At 42.5% G+C, this 26174-nt stretch overlaps 1 protein-coding gene across 4 annotated transcripts in view; it reads right to left on the bottom strand.

Moving 5' to 3' along the window:
• The window catches only part of LOC126463532 (regucalcin-like), a 265468-nt gene that overhangs the window by 27625 nt on the left and 211669 nt on the right, over positions 1-26174 (bottom strand). For all 4 annotated transcript variants that reach the window (XM_050096166.1, XM_050096167.1, XM_050096165.1 and 1 more), the window contains 4 exons: positions 24340-24365; positions 23947-24127; positions 3772-3984; positions 3581-3693 (listed from right to left, as the gene is read on the bottom strand). In XM_050096166.1, coding sequence (XP_049952123.1) covers positions 3581-3693; positions 3772-3984; positions 23947-24127; positions 24340-24365 — 533 coding nt within the window. The remainder of the gene's footprint in view (positions 1-3580; positions 3694-3771; positions 3985-23946; positions 24128-24339; positions 24366-26174) is intronic.

Consider the following 26174-nt stretch of genomic DNA (forward strand, 5'->3'; position numbering starts at 1 on the left):
TTTCTGCGAGTTTGGATGTGTGGGAGTGGCCCCACGTTCTGCTTCGGTGTACAGAAGCTGTGACGTGCCGTCTAGTGGGAAGTGACTCCCGGTTGGGCTCCGGCGTTTAGCCGGTGTTTTGGACGACTGGCCTGCTGTTTCCGGCATTTTAAGGTAAGTCATCTTTTGCCCATGGCAGCCTGGCGTCACTGCTCATTTGATAAACATCTAACATTCGCATGTATTTTTTTTAAAAAAAAGAAATTTTAAATTTGTTCGCCAATGAATTAAATTAAGTGTAACGTACTGTGCTGGTTGTGTTATTACTAAAAAAATTTTATTTCAGCCATCTTTTTAAATTACTTCAGATTTATTGTTCATTAAGTAATTCTAATTTGCTGCTTGCTTGAGAAGGAACCTATTGGTCATTTTGGATTGTTTTTAAGACGGCCACGTGTTGATTGTATGTTAGCTGTTTTATAAATGTGGTTTTCAATAAATTGTTAATTTATTGACCTACTAGTTGTTGTGTTTAAGGAGTGACATTATAGTGGTCTTGTCCTTCCACGCTAATCCCGACTTCCTAAGACACACCAAACTGCTGAAGTTATCGATCCCTAGACTTACACACTACTTAATGTAACATAAAATAACTTACATTAAGGACAACACACACATCCATACCCGAGGGAGGACTCGAATCTCGGAGGAGGGGGGGGGGGGAGGGGGCAAAACAGTGACGAAGTGCCCTAGACCGCGCGGCTACCCCGCGTGGCAGCTAACAGATATACATTATACAACACGTACATCATACACCAAATTTAAAATTTTTTATTGTCACTTTTTTAATTTCTGAACTTGCCTTTGTTTGTCATTGGTATTCAAGCCATCTCCATACCAAATTTAATCGAAATCGGCTAAGCGCTCTAGGCATGATATTGTAACACAGCTACTTTCACACTTACAGTATTAATATGGAAGTATGAACTGTATTCATTACGTTGAATCATATTGTGTAGACTATATCAAACAATAAAAGCGTTTTCACAAAATAAAGTTTAAAACTCTGACAGTAAATAGGTTTTTTCTAAGGGTACATATGTATTCGTAATTATCGTTGTACTCTTCAGTTCAATGAATATTCTCTACCACATGCTTTCTAAAGCAGCCTAGGTCCTTCCTCGGCGTACAAGCTATATTCATACCAAATACACTACTGGCCATTAAAATCGCTACACCAAGAAGATACAGATGATAAACGGGTATTCACTGGACAAATATATTATACTAGAACTAACATTTGGCTACATTTTCACCCAATTTGGGTGCATACATCCTGAGAAATCAGTAGCCAGAACAACCACCTCTGGCCATAATAACGGCCTTGACACGCCTGGGCATTGAGTCAAACAGAGCTTGGATGCCGTGTACAGGAACAAATGCCCATGCAGCTTCAACACGATACCATACTTCATCAAGAGTAGTGACTGGCGTATTGTGACGAGCCAGTTTCTCGGCCACCATTGACCAGACGTTTTCAATTGATGAGAGATCTGGAGAATGTGCTGGCCAGGGCAGCAGTCGAACACTTTCTGTATCCAGAAAGGCCCGTACAGGACCTGCAACATGCGGTCTTGCATTATCCTGCTGAAATGTAGGGTTTCGCAGGGATCGAATGAAGGGTAGAGCCACGGGTCGTAACACATCTGAAATGTAACGTCCACTGTTCAAAGTGCCGTCAATGCGAACAAGAGGTGACCGAGACGTGTAACCAGTGGCACCCCATACCATCACGCCGGGTGATACGCCAGTATGGCGATGACGAATACACGCTTCCAATGTGCGTTCACCGCGATGTCGCCAAACACCGATGCTGTAAACAGAACCTGGATTCATCCGAAAAAATGACGTTCTGCATTTCGTGCACGCAGGTTTGCCGTTGAGTACATCATCGCAGGCCCTCCTGTCTGTGATGCAGCGTCAAGGGTACCCGCAGCCATGGTCTCCGAGCTGATAGTCCGTGCTGCTGCAAACATCGTCGGACTGTTCGTGCAGATGGTTGTTGTCTTACAGACGTCCCCATCTGTTGACTCAGGGATCGAGACGTGGCTGCACGATCCGTTACAGCCATCGGGATAAGTTGCCTGTCATCTCGACTGCTAGTGATACGAGGCAGTTGGGATCCGGCACGGCGTTCCGTATTACCCTCCTGAACCCACCGATTTCATATTCTGCTAACAGTCATTGGATCTCGACCAACGTGAGCAGCAATGTCGCGATACGATAAACCGCAATCGCTATAGGCTACAATCCGACTTTTATCAAAGTCGGAAAAGTGATGGTACGCATTTCTCCTCCTTACAGGAGGCATCAAAACAACGTTTCACCAGGCAACGCCGGTCAACTACTGTTTGTGTATGGGAAATCGGTTGGAAACTTTCCTCATGTCACCACGGTGTAGGTGTCGCCACCGGCGCCAACCTTGTGTGAATGCTCTGAAAAGCTAATCATTTGCATATCACAGCATCTTCTTGCTGTCAGTTAAATTTCGCGTCTGCAGCACGACATCTTTGTGGTGTAGCAATTTTAATGGCCAGTAATGTACCATCGAAATTCGTTCAGTGGTTTAGTTGTGAATATTTAACAGAGTTAGTTATGCATTTATAATATGGAGAAAGTAAGTTTCGATTGGTCGCGAAATGGAAACCACAGTGGAAATCCGGTGATGCTTTGCAGAGATGTGTTGGGCAGTGTCTGTAGTATGTCAGACGACCGTGTCACGTTGCGCTTTGCATTTCTGAGCGGACAGTGAGCACGTAAGAATGCCCTGAAAACAGTGCCTCCAGCCAAGTATGGCAGCCTGCCGAGGGTGTTCCCCTGTTTCCATGCAAACCCACATAACGTAACGGATGTATTTCCTGCTTCGTGACAGTTCTACGCCGCCCTCTGCTGGGACAATGAGGACGCTCCTGCAGCATTTTCTATGGGAAATGTCTGATCACCTACCATACAGCCCGGACTTGGTCCCTTCTGGCGTTCATCTCTGCTGACATGAACCACTGGCTTTGAAGACAACGTTTTGGCACAGGCAACGTGCTGCAGACCAGCGTTTCGAATTGTCGGAAAGCACAGGCGGCTCCGTTCTATGACGAAGGCATTGAAAAGTTGGGGTTACTGTGTAGACAAGTTGCTGCAAGATGCAGTTAATGTGTTCCAAATACAATGTTTCCGATTTTCACTGTGGTTCCCATTTCGTGACCGTTCGAAACTTACTTTCTGGACAATCATGGTATCAGTATGGGTTAGGGACCAGGCATGAGATGAGTGTAACGCTATGACGGATCACAGTTGTCTCATGTCCTCATTCCATGACACACTGCAGAGGTTTCGAATTTGACCCAAGACATTCGCTCCACGTCCAGAGAACAGGAACTTCACGCCGTCACGTCTCCTCGATTTTGATACTGTCAGCGAAAATTTGTTATATAACAAGGTTTCCAACGAGCTACTTGAGTCTAGAGCCATCACACACACACACTCATGTTTTGGCGACCTCGGTTGCGAAGGTTAGTGTCAGACCCAACAGAAGTGAAAATACTACCTGCTTGCCGCCAAAGCACGCCACCCATAGGTTTCCGTCCGTATCAATAGTTTGTCCGTCTGGCAGTCCTTCCACACCATTTTCTTTAAAGTTGAAAACGGTTCTTCTGTTGCCTGCAAAAGAAACGCTTAAGTCAGGACAAACCTCAATTTGAGAACACTAAAGTGACTTCAGTTATGTATGTGGTTTACCTATTTTGCTCTCGGTAATATCAAAATCGAAGGCATCTATTTTTCCTGTGGCAGAATCTATATAGTACATGGTTTTGCTATCCGGACTCCACGCAAAACCGTTCGAAATGCTGATTTTTGTTACGTGCGTCTTAGTGCTTCTGTCCTTGGCAAGGCTGAATAATATTCCTTTCTCTGGTGTGACCTCATTATTTACTATTGGTCCCAACGTCCCTGAAACAAAAATAATCAACAGTTTTAAATGTCTTTTGCCAACTAGAACGATCACGTAGATACTGGTGTGCTTAAAGCTAACTCAAGACTGCAATTTATTGGGCAGAACTCTTAGAAGATACAACGGATCTACTAAACAGTTTGCCTGCGCTACGCTTGTCCGTCCCCTTCTGGAGTATTGCTGCGCCGTGTGAGATCTGCGCAAGGTAGGGTTGGCGGAGGACATCGAAAAGGTTCAAAGGAGGGCAGCTCGTTCTGTATTATCACGAAATATGCGAATTGGGATGTCAATCAGTAAAACATACATCTTTTGTTGCGGCAGGATCTTTTCACGAAATTTAGATCATCATCTTCCTCCCACTAATGCGAAAATATTTTGTTGGCGCCAACCCATATAGTGAGAAATGATCATTGTAATGAAATCCGAGCTCACTCGGAAAGATTTAAGTTTTCGTTTTTCCCGTGCGCTGTTAGAGAATGGAACAGTAGAAAAATAACTGGAAGGTGGTTCGATGAACCTTCTGCGAAGCACTTAATTGTGCATTAGAGAGTAGTCATGTGGATGTAAATGGGAAGTGTTGGTTGGTTGACTCGGGGGAGGGGACCAAACAGCGAGGTCATCGGTCCCATCGGATTAACGAAGGATGGGGAAGGAAGTCGGCCGTGCCCTTTCAAAGGAAACATCCCGGCATTTGTCTCATGCGATTTAGGGAAATCACGGAAAACCTAAATCAGGATGGCCGGACACGGAATTGAACCGTCGTCCTCCAGAATCCAGTGTGCTAACAACTGCGCCACCTCGCTCGGTCCAAAAGAGGTGAAATCTTGAAATCCAGAAAGGAATGGTGGATAATCATTTGTTTGTCCTATCTACATATACATCTACATACATACTCCGCAAGCCACCTGACGGTGTGTGGCGGAGGGTACCTCTATCGGTTCTCCCTTCTATTCCAGTCTCGTATTGTTTGTGGAAAGAAAGATTGTCGGTATGCCTCTGTGTGGGCTCTAACCTCTCCGATTTTATCCTCATGGTCTCTTCGCAAGATGTACGTAGGAGGGAGCAATATACTGCTTGACTCCTCGGTGAATGTATGTTCTCGAAACTTCAACAAAAGCCCGTACCGTACTACTGAGCGTCTCTCTTGCAGTCTTCCACTGGAGTTTATCTATGATCTCCGTAACGCTTTCGCGATTACTAAATGATCCTGTAACGAAGCGTGCTGCTCTCCGTTGGATCTTCTCTATCTCTTCTATCAACCCTATCTGGTACGGATCCCACACCGGTAAGCAGTATTCAAGCAGTTGGCGAACAAGTGTAGTGTAACCTACTTCCTTTGTTTTCGGACTGCATTTCCTTAGGATTCTTCCAATAAATCTCAGTCTGGCATCTGCTTTACCGACGATTAATATTCCATTTAAATCACTCCTAATGCTTACTCCCAGATAATTTATGGAATTAACTGCTTCCCGTTGCTGACCTGCTATATTGTAGCTAAATGATAAAATATCTTTCTTTCTATCTATTCGCAGCACATTACACTTGTTTACATTGAGATTCAATTGCCATTCCCTGCACCATGCGTCAATTTGCTCCAGATCCTCCTGCATTTCAGTACAATTTTCTATTGTTACAACCTCTCGATATACTACAGCATCATCCGCAAAAAGCCTCAGTGAACTTCCGACTTTATCCACAAGGTCATTTATACATATTGTGAATAGCAACGGTCCTACGACACTCCAGTGCGGCACACCTGAAATCACTCTTACTTCGGAAGACTTCTCTCCATTGAGAATGACATGCTGCTTTCTGTTATCTAGGAACTCTTCAGTCCAATCACACAATTGGTCTGATAGTCCATATGCTCTTACTTTGTTCATTAAACGACTGTGGGGAACTGTATCGAACGCCTTGCGGAAGTCAAGAAACACGGCATCCACCTGCGAACTCGTGTCTATGGCCCTCTGAGGCTCGTGGACAAATAGCCCGAGCTGGATTTCACACGGTCGTCTTTTTCGAAACCGATGCTGATTCCTACAGAGTAGATTTCTAGTCTCCAGAAAAGTCATTATACTCCAACATAATACGTGCTCCAAAATTCTACCACTGATCGACGTTAGAGATATAGGCCTGTAGTTCTGAACATCTGTTCGACGTCCCTTCTTGAAAACGGGGATGACCTGTGCCCTTTTCCAATCCTTTGGAACGCTACGCTCTTCTAGAGACCTACGGTACACCGCTGCAAGAAGGCGGCAAGTTCCTTCGCGTACTCTGTGTAAAATCGAATTGGTATCCCATAAGGTCTAGCGGCCTTTCCTCTTTTGAGCAATTTTAATTGTCTTTCTATCCCACTGTCATCTATTTCGATATCTACCATTTTGTCATCCGTGCGACAATCTAGAGAAGGAACTACAGTGCAATCTTCCTCTGTGAAACAGCTTTGGAAAAAGACATTTAGTCCGTCATCCTCTGTTTCAGTATCATTTTGGTCACAGAGAGTCTGGACATTTTGTTTTGATCCACCTACCGCTTTGACATAAGAACAAAATTTCTTAGGATTTTCTGCCAAGTCAGTACACAGAACTTTACTTTCGAATTCAGTGAAAGCCTCTCGCATAGCCCTCCTCACGCTACATTTCGCTTCGTGTAATTATTGTTTGTCTGCAAGGCTTTGGCTATGTTTATGTTTGCTGTGACGTTCCCTTTGTTTCCGCAGCAGTTTTCTAACTCGGTTGTTGTACCACAGTTGCTCTTTTCCATCTCTTACGATCTTGCTTGGCACATACTCATCTAATGCATATTGTACGATGGTTTTGAACTTTGTCCACTGATCCTCAACACTATCTTTACTTGAGATAAAACTTTTGTGTTGAGGCGTCAAGTGCTCTGAAATCTGCTTTTTGTCACTTTTGCTAAACAGGAAAATCTTCCTACCTTTTTTAATATTTCTATTTACGGCTGGAATCATCGATGCTATAACCGCTTTATGATCGGTGATTCCCTGTTCTGCCTTAACTGTTTCAAATAGTTCGGATCTGTTTGTCAACAGAGGGTCTAATATGTTATCGACACGAGTCAGTTCTCTGTTTAACTGCTCAAGGTAGTTTTCAGCTTATGCACTTCAAAGAATTTCACTGTATTCTTTGTCCCTGCCACCCGTTATAAAGGTTTGAGTCTCCCAGTCTCTATCTCGTAAATTAAAATCTCCACCCAGAACTATAACATGGTGGGGAAATCTACTCGATATATTTTCCAAATTTTCCTTCAGGTGCTCTGCCACAACAGCTGCTGAGCCACGGGGCCTATAGAGACATCCAATTACCATGTTTGAGCCTGCTTTAACCGTGACCTTCACCAAAATTATTTCACATTTCGGATCTCCGTCAGTTTCCTTCCATACTGTCACACTTTTTATCGCTACAAACACGCCTCTCCCTTCACGTCTACCCACTCAACAGTTATGGCGGCTATCGCTGAAACAACCGTTGTATCGCTTTCTTCCACGCCAATTTAACCTGTCCTTTAAAACAGCAAATCAAATAGTTTCTGAAATGAACGACTCTCAGCTTTTTATTCTTATTATTTCCTGTAATAAACATAGAAATCAAACAAAGACTGAGAAATTCTGAGTCTCAGTTTCAAGATAAATAAAACAAGTAAATAAGACGAAACTTACTCCGAGCACCGTTCGGCGCTTTACTCGAAAAGTGATAAGTGGTTTAATACTACCAAAAAATAATCAGTATTCCCCTATTGATTCTAATATTTTGAAACTCTGCTTAAACTCATGTTGTGATCGGGGATCACACGAGTAGTCGGTACTAAAAGTTGAAAACAGTTTGAAGAACTCTGCTTTTCGTGTTACTTTGTCCATTTTCAAGGGCTACAAGCATATAAACGCGTATTATGTAGAGTAAGGCAACAGATCAGCTGTTTTCTATTGTTATTGAGTACTGTGAATGAATTGCTAAGTTTTTAATTTATTACTTTTACCATAATTTCATTCCTTGTGTATTGTCTCATAGAAAAGGCAGAAAAACCTCTAATGTTTTAAACCAAATGAAGCATTGTACTTAACTGCTACGTCACTCTGTTAAAAATTTTCTAAACTAGGGTTGGTGCCAGTGCAGAACACGTGCTGCACGTTTAATCGAAGAAAAGTCCGTTAGGAGATGCAAGAGTGAAGATTTTATTGTGATGAAATGCGCGGTGGCGTCACTGCATTGAATTATCATTTCTACTGAAACTGTTTGGCCCTGGAAGTAAGTATGCTACATATCAAGTATTAGGTGACGACAGTAAATCGTTGTCTGTCATTAAGTGGTATGTATTACCATTTTATTTTTTTCTCGCAATATCAATTTATGTGAATGTTTTCTTTTCCTCATTAGTAATCAGAAATTAGTACACCGCCACTGAAGACGACAAAGATAGGCTTTTAAAATTATGTTTGTAACAAAAGAGCAATTTCACGAGGAAATTCAATTTTTTTTAACAACGTATGTGTCAATCTCGCTTGAGAGTACTTATGTTTTAAATCTCACATAAGAAGGACGTATAATTTTACTGGTGCGTCAACAATATGTGTAGTAAATTACATGTGTAACAACACATGCAAATATATATATATATATATATATATATATATATATATATATATATATATAAAGAGTTATCATAAACGCAGAATATTTCTATGTAAAAGCATGACTTTCACCTGGAGTCATAAGAAGAGGCAGTAATTTATTCCATCTGCAAGACATCTTATTATACATATATAGGCTCAAATCATCAAGATTTAATGGGTGGACTGTGTGATCGGGAAGCACAAAAAAATCAGAGGTAAAACGATATCAACGTAACTTAATAGTGACTTCTACTATATATATATAGCCGGCCGGAGTGGCCGAGCGGTTCTAGGCGCTACAGTCTAGAACCGCGCGACCGCTACGGTCGCAGGTTCGAATCCTGCCTCGGGCATGGATGTGTGTAATGTCCTTAGGTTAGTTAGGTTTAAGTAGCTCTAAGTTCTAGGGGACTGATGACCACAGCAGTTAAGTCCCATAGTGCTCATTGCTATTTGAACCATATATATATATATATATATATATATATATATATATATATATATATATATATGTGTGTGTGTGTGTGTGTGTGTGTGTGTGTAGTAATCGAACAATTGCCTTTTTGTTAAGCACCAAGTTTGCTGCAAAATACGGTTTGTGTGACTTCAGTATAGAGCGCCACTCGGAAACTCTCCGCAAGCCTGGGTTCAGATTTGTCAATTCCCGTGCGGTAATACGGCAGATTCGTCTGCTGCAACGAGATCGAAGTTGTTGCGTGGCCTCCGGTGTCTTGGGAGTCCCTCGTGAATAAATTTGGAGTCAGCTGTCGCAGTCTCGCCCTTCGACGTAGGACTGTTGATATTCTTAAAAATATCGGGGATCCGATGTATCGATATTTACGATATTTAAATAAAATGTCGGTGTTGGTCCTCGATATATCGCAAGTCAGCGTCTATTTATTGATATATTGACGGGAACATCGACGTACCAACCTATAAAAATAACGGCTGCACATTGTAAATACAGGTTGTTACAAAAAGGTACGGCCAAACATTCAGGAAACATTCCTCACACACAAAGAAACAAAATATATTATGTGGACATGTGTCCGGAAACGCTTACTTTCCACGTTAGAGCTCATTTTATTACTTCTCTTCAAATCACATTAATCATGGAATGGAAACACACAGCAACAGAACGTACCAGCGTGACTTCAAACACTTTGTTACAGGAAATGTTCAAAATGTCCTCCGTTAGCGAGGATACATGCATCCACCCTCCGTCGCATGGAATCCCTTATGCGCTGATGCAGCCCTGGAGAATGGCGTATTGTATCACAGCCGTCCACAATACGAGCACGAAGAGTCTCTACATTTGGTACCGGGGTTGAGTAGACAAGAGCTTTCAAATGCCCCCATAAATGAAAGTCAAGAGGGTTGAGGTCAGGAGAGCGTGGAGGCCATGGAATTGGCCCGCCTCTACCAATCCATCGGTCACCGAATCTGTTGTTGAGAAGCGTACGAACACTTCGACTGAAATGTGCAGGAGCTCCATCGTGCATGAACCACATGTTATGTCGTACTTGTAAAGGCACATGTTCTAGCAGCACAGGTAGAGTATCCCGTATGAAATCATGATAACGTGCTCCATTGAGCGTAGGTGGAAGAACATGGGGCCCAATCAAGACATTACCGACAATGCCTGCCCAAAAATTCACAGAAAATCTGTGTCGATGACGTGATTGCACAATTGCGTGCGGATTCTCGTCAGCCCACACATGTTGATTGTGAAAATTTACAATTTGATCCCGTCGGAATGAAGCCTCATCCGTAAAGAGAACATTTGCACTGATATGAGGATTGACACATTGTTGGATGAACCATTCGCAGAAGTGTATCCGTGGAGGCCAATCAGCTGCTGATAGTTCCTGCACACGCTGTACATGGTACGTAAACAACTGGTTCTCCCGTAGCACTCTCCATACAGTGACGTGGTCAACGTTACCTTGTACAGCGGCAACTTCTCTGACGCTGACATTAGGGTTATCGTCAACTGCACGAAGAATTGCCTCGTCCATTGCAGGTGTCCTCGTCGTCCTAGGTCTTCCCCAGTCGCGAGTCATAGGCTGGAATGTTCCGTGCTCCCTAAGACACTGATCAATTGCTTCCAACGTCTTCCTGTCGGACACCTTCGTTCTGTAAATCTGTCTCGATACAAACGTACCGCGCCTCGGCTATTGCCCCGTGCTAATCCATACATCAAATGGGCATCTGCCAACTCCGCATTTGTAAACATTGCACTGACTGCAAAACCACGTTCGTGATCAACACTAAGCTGTTGATGCTACGTACTGATGTGCTTGATGCTAGTACTGTAGAGCAATTAGTCGTATGTCAACACAAGCACCGAAGTCAACATTACCTTCCTTCAATTTGGCGAACTGGCGGTGAATCGAGGAAGAACAGTACATACTGACGAAACTAAAATGAGCTCTAACACGGAAATTAAGCGTTTCCGGACACATGTCCACATAACATCTTTTCTTTATTTGTGTGTGAGGAATGTTTCCTGAATGTTTGGCCGTACCTTTTTGTAACACCCTGTATACTGCCTGTTTTACAGCTTTATATTTAAGTATAGATTTATTATTAGATATTCTCTGCATCAACAAGCTAGCAGTGTGTCTATCGCCCTTAGAGCAAAAATTGAAAGGGAAACGATGAGCGTTCATTTTTGACGGTAACCACTTTGTCAACAATGGTAACTGGATGTAAGCGGCAGTACAAAAGGTGTCCAATGGGTCCGTCGTTCGCTTTCGTCACACATCGGATATGTACGGAACACTTCACTGTTTTTTCATTTCTGTAAACACCAGCGACCTAGCAGTTGTTATGTTAAAATTGCGTGGTGAAGTTAAACGTTCCATTTCCTGTTGGTAGTAGGCGAGCGCCTATTACGTCAGTGTGTCCCTTCCCACGTCTCCGCCTCCCGCAAAGACCAATCATGTCATTTAGATTTTTGTTCATCTTCAGCAACTGTTTCTGAAGAATGCCGATGACAAGAAATAGCAATCTAATTGCGTTACAAGGTTTTTTAGTGTATCTCGTGTGCTATGTCTTCACATTGGAAATCTTGTTATTCCATTTACAACCCCCCGCCACCAGTGCAATCGGTCCGGTCAAAGAGAAAGACTGGAAGAAAGCTCGCAAAAGAAGTAGTAAGACTCCTTTACACAGCAAAGTCAAATTATGTTCTTATGCAATTTGAAAGAAATACTTCAAATATTTACCGAAAATTGCGAAAAAAATCGGCATTCGACATTATCATTTCGACATTGATATATCGCTGAAAGTAAATTCATCTGTATACATCGATTCTTTGAAATTATACCGATATTTTATCAACAGCCCCACTTGGATTGCAGGGCGCTGCTACTCACCTTCCCATACCAGCATTACGCTTGTCAGCATCGAAGTGCTCTGCCCCAGCATTAAAGGTCCGTGATAGAAACTTGCCTTCCCGTGGACGAAGATCGTGCACTCTGGATCCGCGAGAGGTGGTGCCATGGAGGTAAGAATAGAGGGAGACGCCGTGACGTCACAGCTGTGAAGCTATGTGAAGCCGAGGGTAGCCATCTCAATCCGACCAAAACATTGCTGCTGTAAGCTTGTGTGCATAGGCTTCTCGCTCGCTTTTGGAAGGATTTTGCGCTATTATGGTGACTTGTGTGGTGTTCGGATGTACGAATCGTTCTGATTGTGATGCGAAACCGAAGGGAATAGCATTTCATGTGTAAGTTGTCTCGTTAAGTGTAATTTTACAACTTCATTGTGAATGAACGTGTGCTACATCGGTACTTGTACTATAGCGTGTTTTTCTCCTGTATGATTTTAGATTTCCTAAAAATGAAAGTCGGAAAGCTCTGTGGAAGAATGCCGTGAGGAGGAAGAATTGGCGTGCGTCTAAATGAAGTACTATATGTTCTCAGCATTTCCGAGAAGAGGACATAGACCGAACTTCCCTTTCAACAGTAAGGCTCCGAGAAAATGCTGTACCATCAGTTTTCCCTACACACCCAAAACATTTGCAAAAGGTATGTTAATTCAAAGAATTAAATTCTTAGTTTTCAAGTTCACGTTTCAGTATAATACGTACGTATCATCGATAATCGAAGTGTTGAGTAACTCACTTTGTCTTCATCATGTACCAAATTAAAAGCTAACACTACATTAACTGGCGTAAAGTATAGGTCTAAACAGGACACTGCGTAGATTTGCCATTCTATGTACCGTATGTCAGTAAATATTGGTGGTAATGAACAGTGTTTACCAGTAGTGTAACGTAACTGAAATGTTCCAGTACGTATTACAAACAAGATGTATTTATGGGGCTTTGGAGGGAGGGTATAGCTAACTTAGTTTTCAGTTTCTATTATTTCGTTTGTGATACACGTTTATTACTGAATTAACAAAATTGTATCGTTTACATTGAAGGCTAGCTATTCGTAATATTACATTAAAAACTATTTTTAATCATAAGAAACGCGGAATTTCGCCTTTACGAGATTTTATTTTAAACAAAAACTTTGAAACAACCAATGTGATGACGTTACATGCGTATTTCGTGCAATTAGCGACTGTAATACACGCAGCGCTATAGCACACTGGCAGTGTTTTGGTCAGAGTGTCATGGCAGCGAGCCACGCCCCCATGGCTTCAAAGCGTAGTACGGCTGGGATACGTAGCGCCATCTCCCCTTATTCTTACCTCCATGGGTGGTGCGCTCCCTTTAGTTGTGAGTGGTCTCTCAGCTTCTCCGTCTTTTATAGCTCCGAGAGCGGCATCCTGCTGTGTGAGTTCGCCTATCTGTGATGTTATGTTTTACGTAGCAGCCTAATACACTGAAGCGCCAAACAGACTGGTATAGGCATGAGTATTCAAATACAGAGATATGTAAACAAGCAGAATACGGCGTTGCGGTCGGCAACGCCTATATAAGACGACAAGTGTCTGGCGCAGTTGTTATATCGGTTACTGCTGACACAATGGCAGGTTATCAAGATTTAAGTGAGTTTGAACGTGGTTTACAGTCGTCGAACGAGTGATGCGACACACCATCTGCGAGTAGGGATGAAATGGGGATTTTGCCGTACTACCATTTCACGAGTGAACCATGAGTATCAGGAATCCTGTAAAACATTAAATCTATAACATCGCTAAGGCCGGAAAAAGATCCTGCAAGAACGGGACCAACGATGACTGAAGAGAATCGTTCAACGTGACGGAAGTGCAACCCTTCCGCAAACTGCTGCAGATTTCAAAGCTGGGCCATAAACAAGTGTCAGCGTGCGAACCATCACCGGTATGGGCTTACGGAGCCGGAGGCCCACCCGTGTACCATTGATGACTGCACGACACAAAGCTTTACGCCTCGCCTGGGTCAGTCAACACTGACATTGGACTGTTGATGACTGGAAACATGTTGGCTGGTCGGACGAGTTTCGTTTCAAATTCTGTCGAGAGGATGGAAGTGTATGGAGACAACCGCATGAATCCATGGACCGCCGGCCGCTGTGGCCGAGTAGTTCTAGGCGCTTCACTCCGGAAGCGCGCTGCTGCTACGGTCGCAGGTTCGAATCCTGCCTCAAGCATGGATGTGTATAATGTTCTTAGGTTAGTTAGGTTTAAGTAGCTCTACGTCTAGGGGACTGATGACCTCAGATGTTAAAGTCCCATAGTGCTTAGAGCCATTTGAATCCATGTACCCTGCATGGCACCTGGGGACTGTCCATGCTGGTGGAGACTCTGTAATGGTGTGTGGCCTGAGCAATTGGAGTGATATGGGACACCCCTGATACGTCTGGATACGACTCTGACAGGTGACACGTATGGAAGCATCCTGTCTGATCACCTGCATCCATTCACGTCCATTGTGCATTCCGACGGACTTGGGCAATTCCAGCAGGACAATGCGACGCCCCACAGTTCCAGAATTGCTACAGAGTGGCTCCAGGAACACTCTTCTGAGTTTAAACACTTCCGCTGGCCACCAAACTCCCCAGAGATGAACGTTATTGAGCATAACTGGGATGCCTTGCTATGTGCTATTCAGAAGAGATCTCTCCACCTCCTAGTACTTTTACGGATTTATGGACAACCCTGCAGGATTCACGGTGTCAGTTCCTTTCCTTCAGTCACTACTCGAATCCATGCCACGTCGCACTGCGGCACTTTGAGTGTTCGCAGGGGCCCTACGCGTTAATAGGCAGGTGTACCAGGTTCTTTGGCTCTTCAGTGTGTGAAGCTGACCGCGTGCTAAACGCATGTGGCACTGAAACCTCTGAAACTCGGTCCACAGTTACCGCAAGCTTGTTGAACTTGCGGTGCAGAATTTCAGTGGAATCAGAGTTTGGCTGGAGGCTGTGCAAATTGTGGACTGTAGCCGACTGTAATTTAATTTTATTGGCAGTGTGAATTACACAGTAAAATGAACCCATGCCACAGACCAAACATACCAGCAATTCGAGATCAATTTTCCGAATGCCTTAAGACCCCACATAACAGCATAAAAATTAAGTTTCCTTAATAAGCTCATGCAACGCAATAATAACAGAAACCTTAAGGGGGCACAGATGAATATAGAATCACAAAATGTTAAAATAATATACGTACACACCATCTAGTCGCATTCATGAGACCACGGGCTCTGTTCGACTTCATCGTGTAATAACCACTCACAGACGGTAAATGACAGCACCGTATGTGGAGGGTACATGAAGTGTGTCTGGGGGACGTGTAAAACAGAGCAGTCGTCGTATGGCGGAAACGGAGCGATTTATCTGAGGTCCAAAACGGCATGATCATTGGCTTTCGGGCCAAGAGTGGAATCGGCTGTTTGTCAACAGTTCGCGTGCTGCCATGGTCAAAGTATACCGTACATGGCAAAATGATCCCATCCGAAAATGGCAACGAGACAACTAACAACTACGGTGCATCACAAGTCATAGAAGACAGGGGACAATGACAGCTGTGGAGACATGTACCGGCGAGTATACGTACAACTGTTTACCAACTGACCACCTAAAGGAACCAAACGCTACCAACACTGTGTCCTCAACGACCGTTCAGCGAATGTTGCTGGTTGTGGGCCTCCACAGAAGGCGCCTGGTCCATGCTCCTATGCTAACCGTTGTTCATCAGCGACGAAGGCCGGGATACGCACACCTGTACCACAACTGGACGTCCATTGAATGACGACAGGTTACCTTTTTAAATGAATCACGTTTTACTCTCCAACGAACAGCTGGTCATTGGCGTGTACGGCGTAAATGTCAGGAAGCAAAGGGTCAGTATCGGAGGAGTGAGCGTTATGATCTGGGGAAAGTTTTGTGGCATTCCTTGGGTGACCACATCATTCAAAAAGGCTCAGTGAATCAGCACAACTACGAGGGGCATTTGAAAAGTCCGTGGAAAGTCCGAGAGATGGCACCACCGGCGCGTATCGAGGTCATGTTTAGTTAGTAGCATCTTCCGAAAGAGCGCACGCACACCAAGTTTCAGCCATACTGGTCTATTTCTTTGTGTTAAGCATTCGTGTGGATCAAGGAAGTCGAGTGATTGTCAAAAAAATGGACGAAAAAGAATCTCGTGTGGTGATTAAACATTAGAAAGACAAAACGCCTCAGGAGACTAAAGAGAAGCTTGATGAACATTACAGTGACTCTGCACCTTCGATTAGAGCAGTTTATAAGTGGTTTCAAAATTTTTGGAGTGGCCATGTGGGCTCAAATGATGCTGAACGTTCTGGACGCCCTGTGGTGGTTACGACTCCAGAAATCATTGATAAAATCCATGATATGGTGATGGATGACAGTAGAGGTAAGGTGCGTGAGATTCCTAGCGTTATGGGCATCTATAATGAACGGTTAAATAATATTCTGCGTAAACATTTGGACATGAGAAAGCTATCTACAAGATGGGTTCTGCGATTGCTCACACTTGAACAAAAATGGAATCGCGTGAAGTGTTGCAAGGATGGTTTGTAGCTGTTCAGGAAGAATCCGCAGGACGTTAAGCGTCGTTTCGTCACTGTGGATGAAACATGGATACATTATTACACTCCTGAGACCAAATAACAATCTAAACAATGGGTTACCAAGGGAGAATCTGTACCAAAAAAGCTAAAGACCATTAATTCGCCCGGGGAGGTTATGGCGCCTGTCTTTTGGAATTCGTAAGGGAGAATCCTCATCGACTATCTGGAAAAGGGTAAAACTATTAAAGGTGAATACTATTCATCGTTATTGGACCGTTTGAAAACCGAGCTGCAAGAAAAACGCCGGCGATTGGATCGGAAAAAAGTCCTTTTCCATCAGGACAATGCACCAGCACACACCTCAGCAGTTGTGGTCGCAAAATCATTGGAAATAGGATTCCAACTCGTTTCACATCCCGCCTATTCTCCAGACTTGGCTCCCTCGGACTACTGTTGGTTTCCCAATTTGAAGAAATGGCTGGTGGGTCAAAGATTTTATTCAAGCGAGGAGGCGATTACAGCAACTAATAGCTATTTTGCGGACTTGGACAATTCCTATTATTCGGAAGGGTTCGACTAATTAGAGCAGCGTTGAACAAAGTGTATAAGTATAAAAGGAGACTACGTCGAAAAATAAAAAAGGTTTATCCCATACACGTAAGTAGTTTTTATTTTTGCACGGACTTTTCAAACGCCCCTCGTATGCACCTATTCTTGGAGACCACGTTTACGGCTAAATTTAGTTTCTTTATCGTCGGCACTATGGTGACTACCAGCAGGCAACGCAGCCCAGTGTATGTGGATGGTTCCAAGAGCACCTGGATGAGGTTACCATGTTCCCCTGGCCGCCAAACTCCCCGGATTAAAACTCAATCGAGAATATGTTGGCCCGCATCGATCGGCCAGTTCGTGCCATGGATCGTCAACCGAGAGACCCTGCGGAGATGTCGACGGCACTCGAGTTAGTATGGTTCCACATCCCTCTCGGGACCTTCCACAACCTCTCTGACGCTCTACTTGCACGTACCCACTGCAAAAGCTATTTTTTTCAGACGTCTGGCGGGTGGTCACATGAATGTGACTGGACCATGTGCAATAGAAACTTTCGGCTGTAGCATTAAATTGCTAGACATTATACACCTCTTCTCATTTCAGTCTTTTTTAGTTATATTTACTTTACAAACTTTTATTGAAAGTCAGAACCACCTCTTATTTGCAGTGACGTAAAAGATTTTGTGAGGCAGCCTCCATGAACTAAACCAATAGTTTGGCAACTTTAATCGAAAATTTAACTTCACTATTCGCTAATCCATTGCTAAAAAGTTAACTTCGTTAAACGTTGAAGCATTAATTTGTAGGAGATTTTACGGACTTTAAAGCTAACCATTAATCGTTAACCAGTAACAGTAAACTATGTTGTGCGCGTCGTGAAATGAGCAAGTGAATCAAATGTACTACAGTTGCTTAAATAACAACGTTTTGGTTGGGGAAGTTTAGGTAGGCCTTCGAAGATAGAAAAAAATGGTTGTGAAATCTTATAGGACTTAACTGCTAAGGTCATCAGTCCCTAAGCTTACACACTGTGGTGTCACCGCCAGACACCACACTTGCTAGGTGGTAGCCTTTAAATCGGCCGCGGTCCGTTAGTATACGTCGGACCCGCGTGTCGCCACTATCAGTGATTGCAGACCGAGCGCCGTCACACGGCAGGTCTAGAGAGTCTTCCTAGCACTCGCCCCAGTTGTACAGCCGACGTTGCTAGCGATGGTTCACTGACAAATTACGCTTTCATTTGCCGAGACGATAGTTAGCATAGCCTTCAGCTACGTCATTTGCTACGACCTAGCAAGGCGCCATTACCAGTCACTATTGATGCTGTAAAACATGTAACGTCACGAGCGATGTTCACAAATTATGAATTAAAGTTAAGTATTCCAGTAGTTACGTACTTTTTTTGCTAGTATAATTACCTTGTCCTGTTCCAGACCTCACGCCAGCCTGTGTGAGCTTAAACGCGTGCCTTTCGGCTTCCTCATAGTGGCTTGGCTGTCTTGCCAAGCCACAACACACACTACTTAACCTAAATTATCCTAAGGACAAACACATACATCCATGCCCGAGGGAGGAATCAAACCTTCGAAGATAAAAAAAAAACATTCCAGTCATTTAGTTTTATAATTATTTAATTATGAATATTAAATGAGACAAATGACAGCTCCACCAATACACTGCCCTTTTATTGGTTGTGCGCGCAAAGCTACTGCCGTCTGACTTTGTGTATATAGCTATCCATGACTTGTCACCTCAGTGTATACTATTTGGTTTTATAGATCTATAACTCTGTTCCATAGAAACAATAACAAACCATCAGCTTTGTTTATGAAGAAGTAATTCTTGTTTTTACACAATTTCATTTGCTACAGTTGTCAGAATAGGAACTTATGATGCAGTTCTTGTATTTAATGATAAGAATGTTGGGGGGGCGGGCGAAGATATTAGAGAAAACAGGCTCTAAAATAGGAAATTTCACTCAAAAGATCTTAAGAAAAATAGATTTACTATGCCTCTCTACAAATGAAAAGTCGGTTGAAGACCTGGTAAGAGAACAAAGGCAGAAAATAAGAAATCATAAGAGAAGCCTTGTACGGAAAGAGGTTCCTGAGAACAAATCTGGAGCCTTCTGAAGATGTGACATAAGAAAAAAACATTAGGTTGAACTTCAAAACGAATTTAGTGAAAATTAGGTTTCTTAAAGTTTTTGCACCTTCTTCTCAGAATCTATGAAGGCTGTAATAATGAAATTTTGTGCACTTATTTATATAAACCCGATAAATGTTGTCTCAAGAGTAAATTCAGAAATGCTGAGTGTAAGCTGAGGTATGGGGCATAGTACTTGGAATTGTGCATGAATTTTATATTTCTTCTTCTTCATCTTCGCGGATGGATCACTTAGGACCACGCGTAATCAACATTTGTTGGCCTTCCTTATCGCCCAGTATTCCTTCATAAACAACGAATGGGCTAGCTTTCGTTGCGTAGACCATGTATGTCGGTTACTTTTTCTCTCTTCTTCCTCAAATCCCCGTGTGTTTGTGATTTTTCTGATTTCATTTCTATCATGTAGATTTGGAGACCCTAATTCTCTCAGGTCTTTTTCCGTCTGTTTGTACCAGTTCGGTCTTGTAGTTTTGTTCTTTAAAAATGTATGGATTTTGTGCGTTAACCTGTTTGAGTCCATTCTTTCTAAGTGCCCCATGAATTGGATTCTTCGCATGCGCATTGTGTCTGTTATTTTGGAGATATTTTTATATATTTCTGCATTGGGTTTTGGATAATGTACCCCATCTTTAGTTCTTGGTCCTAGGATTTTCCTCATTATCTTACGTTCTTTCACTTCTAATTCCTCTTCTGGTGTTCTGTGTTGAAGGTTTAGTGTCTCAGATGCGTAGAGAGCTTCGGGTCTAATTACTGTTGTGTAGTGTCGTATTTTGCAGTTCCACGAGAGACACTTTTTGTTGTAAATGTTTTTTGTTAACTGAAACGCCGTCTCCATTTTCTGGACTCTTGATCTGACAGATTTCTTTTCATTACAATTTTCTGCAATCCATTCACCTAAATATTTAAATTCTTTTACTCGAGAGATGTAGTTATTACCAATTTTGAGATCAGAAGGCGCATCTTTGACGTCAGTCATAAATTTTGTTTTTTCAAATGAAATTTGTAATCCTATTTTAGCTGCCTGTTCTTGTAATAATTCTAGCTGTTTCTGTGCATCGGTAATGTCTTGTGCGATCAGTGCCATGTCATCAGCAAATGCTAAACAGTGTAATTCTATGCCCTTATGTCTTGGTCCCAGTCTGTGTGCTGGTGCACCTGCTTTTTTCCATTCTCTAACAACTTTTTCAAGAGCACAATTGAAGAGCACTGGGGACAGTACATCCCCTTGTCGTACTCCTGTGTCTATTTCAAATTCTGTGCTCAATTCTCCCATAAATTTTACTTTGGATTTGGTCTCCATGAGTGTTTCTTTTATGATGTTTGTTGTCTTTTGATCTAGTCCAAATTCTGCTAATACTTCAAAAAGGGATTCTCGGTCTATACTGTCATATGCTTTTTTAAAGTCGACAAACGTGATGACATAACTTTTGTTTGAAGTACTATGTAAATATTTCATTGAGTTTTTCAAGTTAAGGATTTGTTCTACGCAAGATCGACCTTTTCTGAACCCACCTTGGTATTCGCCTAGTTTTGAATCCACCTGAGGTTCTGCGCGGTTTAGTAGGGCTTACAAAATTTTGTATGTTATTGACAATAAAGAGATTCCACGATAGTTGTTGGGGTCTGTTTTAATTCCTTTTTTGTACAGAGGATGTATGATTGCAGTCTTCCAATCTGTGGGGATTTTTTCAGTTTTCCAGATTTCATGTATAATTTCTTTGAGTTTTGCAATGAGATTTTCTCCTGCATTTTTCCATAATTCTGCGATGATTTAGTCTTCTCCTGATGCTTTGTTATTTTTCAGTGACTGAATTATCTCTTTAATCTCTTGTAAACTTGGTGGCTTTGAGTCTGGGTTTCGTTGTGTACGATGGAACTCAAATTTTTCTGCAGGCTTTTTCACAATTCAGTAATTTAGAAAAGTATTTTGCAAGAATTTCACAGTTTTCGGTGTTGGTATGAGCAATTTTCCCATGGTCATTTTTGAACTGGAGTGATGGAGGAGAGTACTTTGTTAATTTTTGTTTGAATACTCTGTAGAAATTTCGGGAATTGTTTTTCTTGAAATCATTTTCTATGTCTTGCAATTTTTTGTCTCCGTGTTGTTTACGGACTGTTCGTATTGCTTTTGTGACTGTTTTCCTGGTATCTTTGAGATCTTCCAGGGTCTTTTGATTTTTGTTGCACCACCAGTTTTGCCATGCCTATTGTCTGAGATTTATCAGTTGGTCACACTCATCTGTCCACCATGGGTGTTTACGTGTTCTTGTTTGCGGTGCTACAGTTTCAGCTGCATTTAAAAGTACTGCTTGCAGTTGTTGCCAATTTTGTGGTTTTAAATTTTGCGTTTCTTTTGTAAATTGTTCATTGCCATTTATCTTTTGTACATCATATTTACGGTGTGGAGATTTCTTAGTGAATTTTCTTTTTTCTGGAATGACATCTAGGGAGAATTTTGTTGGGTAATGGTCGGAATCTAGGTCTAGTCCATTAAGGACTTTAAGTTTCATGATTTCTACTGTATTTACGCGGGAGATCATTACATGATCCAACTGATATTCACCTAGTAATGGATTAGGTGAGATCCAAGTTTTCGTTTTCGAGGCTCTTTTCTTGAAAAATGTTGATTTGAAAAATAGGTCATGGTTTTTGCAGATCTCAATGAGTCGCATGCCATTCCGGTTGGTCTGTGTATGCCCTGATCATTTACCTACCCAATATCGATATTTCTTTTCTTTACCGACTTGTGCATTGAAATCGCCCATAAGGATTTTGACATGGTTATTTGGGATTTTTTGGAGAATATTATCTAATTGGTTCCAGAATATTTCTACTTCTTCTATTTTGTTTTTGTTAGTGATGTTAGTTGGTGCATGTCCGTTGATTAGGGTGTATATCTTATTAGCTGATTTTATTGTCATCGTGGAGAGCCGACCCTTGTAAGATTTGAAAGTTGCGACTGAATCATCTACATCTACATCTACATCTACATCCATACTCCGCAAGCCACCTGACGGTGTGTGGCGGAGGGTACCTTCAGTACCTCTATCGGTTCTCCCTTCTATTCCAGTCTCGTATTGTTCGTGGAAAGAAGGATTGTCGGTATGCTTCTGTGTGGGCTCTAATCTCTCTGATTTTATCCTCATGGTCTCTTCGCGAGATATACGTAGGAGGGAGCAATATACTGCTTGACTCTTCGGTGAAGTATTGATGTATCTACTATAAATCCAGTTCCAAATTGTGGACAATTTGCCATGGCTCGTTTTCCAGGTTTTCCTTTGTATATCCTGTATCCTTCCGAATCAAAAGGATTTTCATCTGTATATCGTGATTCCTGAAATGCAATAATTTTGATTTTACGTTATCTGGATTTGTCCAGGATGTTTTTTAGTTTTCCCATTTTTAAGAGAGAATTTACATTAAATGTCATTAGCCAAATTCTAGATTTTGGTTTGATTTTGTTATTACGGGGTTTTGAGGTACTCCGATTTACCTCCATGCACACTTCTGTGGTCTCCCCAGAATCCGAATAGACCACTTGCGGTTTTTCAACCGTGGGATTTGACACACTGGGGTAATTTGTCTTTGAAGGTGCTGTATCCATGTTGATTTAATTGGACTGGGTTTGTGACTGAAATTGAGATTTCAGTCTGGTTAAGCTCAGAGTTCCACTTCTGAGTTTTATAGATCAGCCGCCACTAACAGGTGGAACAGACGCTGTAGGGTTACCGCCACTAACCTGTGGAACCGTCGTGCCGTTTGTCCAAATAACCTTGGACGATAGCTTTTATAGTATCCCAAAAAGCAAGGTTGCCTCTTCCGCCAGTTCCCCCATACCGATGATCTTCATCTCCGCCTTCACTGCCGTTGAGGTCTTTTATATATATTATATAAAATAATATATATTATGTAAATACATATGTGCAATATATATATATATATATATATGTATGTGTGTGTGTGTGTGTGTATGTAATATAATAATATATTTACATAATATATACATTATATAAATATGGTATATATCTTATATATACAGAATTACAACTAAAGAAATTATTAAAATTCTCTTACTCGATACATTCAAAAAACCTCATGAAAGAAGCTAAGTATATGGGTGGAAATTAAACAGGAAATTTTGTAGGAAATTATTGAATAAATTCTGTAAAAGAGGTACATATTATTTTTTTTAAATAAATTTTTTAAATTCCATATAAAACTAAAATATATACAATTCAATAAACTTAACAGTAAACGTGTTAATTTCATTTAAAGCATGGTACAAAATTTGGCCTCCGTATCTTAAAAACTGTGTATGTGGTGCGTCTTTTGGACAGCGTGTGGTTGTCATGAACGTCTCCTCTTAAGGGCAGTTAGCGGCAATTACTAGGAGAATGGAAGGTGCGACAGGCGGTGGTTTTGTCTGACAGCTCCGCTTGACACTGTATGTTTTCGTTTCTGACTAATGATGTCGTGGCAACACTGACGGCGGCCATTTTGTTGTTATTCTCGCCGATATTTCTCTGCAGTTAACTAACTCTCTCTCACTCACGCACTGAAAGACTTCTAGAAGATTCCAGAGTTATTAACTTTCTGTAACGACTGCGAAACGAAGTAGTGTGGTGTGATAGTGTTTACCTGCCCAGAGAGTGCCGGCAGCGTCCGCCTTGGCGTCGTTGATCCTGTTGTCCCGACTTCCGTCCTCGTCGTGCACCGTCGCGATCACCTCCAGGGCGGCTGGCTCGCTGCTCTCCCCATCCCACGTCATCAGCACCACGTCACGATACATGCTTATAACGAACTTGTCTGCCTCACCTTTAACTGGAATAATGCCGGCCGAAGTGGCCGTGCGGTTAAAGGCGCTGCAGTCTGGAACCGCAGGACCGCTACGGTCGCAGGTTCGAATCCTGCCTCGGGCATGGATGTTTGTGATGTCCTTAGGTTAGTTAGGTTTAACTAGTTCTAAGTTCTAGGGGACTAATGACCTCAGCAGTTGAGTCCCATAGTGCTCAGAGCCATTTGAACCATTTGAACTGGAATAATGAAAGTTACGCCATCTGTAAAGAAAAAAATCAGTTTTAATCTTTCTGCGTGGTTTTCCTTCAGATAAAATGACCATCTTCAGGCCGGGACCCATTCAGCATAAACTTGCTATCAGTCATTTCTATTATCCTTTTTCAGATACGTTTCAAAGAACTTCTTGTCGTCGGCACTGCAGTTTTATGGTGTTCTGTAACCCGAAAGGGCAAATGGCAGACCCAGGCATCGCGAGAACTAACTTGGTCACATCAATAAATACGCTGGCTGACAAAAAATGTCAAGCATCCAGAAGACATGGTCTGATCATACAAATTCATACAAGTACACACAATTAGCAGGTATATGAAACACTGAAATTGCCATTCACTATGACAGGTAGAACGACGACCAGTGTGCATTAGCTTTGATCGTGATTAGTGTTGTTAGCAGGTCTAGTGTGGTATACACGGTGAATCATCTAACACTTGTGCAGTATATGTTTCGGATATAGAAGATACTATCGTTAGTTTTTGCAGAACTGAATTGTAGGCAAGGGAGCGTATTTGCAGCCAATACACAGATTTTGACACGTTGACAAAAGTCCAGTTTTTTACAACAGTTACAAATTTTTAAATGGGGCAATGCTTGCTGACAGTAAAATCATAAAAGTAGCGTAAATGAAAATGTCAGTGGTGGCTGTTGCAGGAAGCTAGTGCAAGTAGTTTACGAGTTATCGTGTTGTGAACATCGTAGACACCGACAGCTGTTTGTTGTACACCATCTACCTGATACCATGGAACAATGTTAAGTTTGTTTGCATTTGTTGTGTGTACACTGCGATTGCATTGCAGCGGTACTGTCACGTATTGTGTGATAGTGGAAGCAGTGACGTGCTTTGAAGATGGTATTTCCTAATGCAAAAAAAGCGCACATGCACATGGTTTATGGTGAATGTAGGAAGCATGAGGTTCGTTCGTGCACAGTGTACGCCGAAAGATATCCTAACAGATGTCACCGTGGTCAACCTCTTCAAACAATTACACTTGATACGAAACGGCGTATTACTGCCCCCTGCGCTGCAGTTTCCGCTGAAATGCTGCACTGAAGAGCCAAAGAAACTGGTATACCCACCTAATATCGCATAGGGCTCCTCGGGAACGCAGGAGTGCCGCAACACGACGTGGCTTGGACTCGACTAACGTCGGAAGCAGTGCTGGAGGCAATTGACACCCATGAATCCTGCAGGGCCGCCCACAAATCCGTAAGAGTACAAGGGGGGGGGGGGGGGGGGGAGGAGGGGTGTGGAGATCTCTTCCGAACAGCACGTTGCAAGGCATCTCCGTTCCTGAACCCACTCTGTATCAGTTCCAGATGTGTGGTGTGTCGCATTGTCCTGCTGGAATTGCGGAAATCCGTCGAAATGCACAATGGACATGAATGGATGCAGATGATCAGACAGGATGCTTATGTACGTGTCACCTGTCAGAGTCGTAGCTAGACGTATTACGGGTCCCATATCATTTCAACTGCACGCGCTCCACACCATTACGGAGCCTCCACCAGCCTGCTGAGATGCAGGGTCCATGTGTTCACGAGGTTGTCTCAATACCCCTACACGTCCATGCGCTCAATACAATCTGAAATGAGATTCGTCCAACCAGGCAACATGTTTCCAATCATCAACAGTCCGATGTCGGTACTGACGCGACCAGGAGTTGAGTAACGCTCTGGATGTTGCAGTCATCAAGGGTACACGAATGGGGCTTCCGCTCAGAAAGCTCATATTGATGATGTTTCGTTTAATGGTTCGCACGCTGACAATTACTGGTGACCCAGCATTGAAATCT

This window comes from Schistocerca serialis, chromosome 1, assembly GCF_023864345.2.
Source record: "Schistocerca serialis cubense isolate TAMUIC-IGC-003099 chromosome 1, iqSchSeri2.2, whole genome shotgun sequence".
In the NCBI taxonomy this organism is placed as follows: Eukaryota; Metazoa; Arthropoda; class Insecta; order Orthoptera; family Acrididae; genus Schistocerca; species Schistocerca serialis.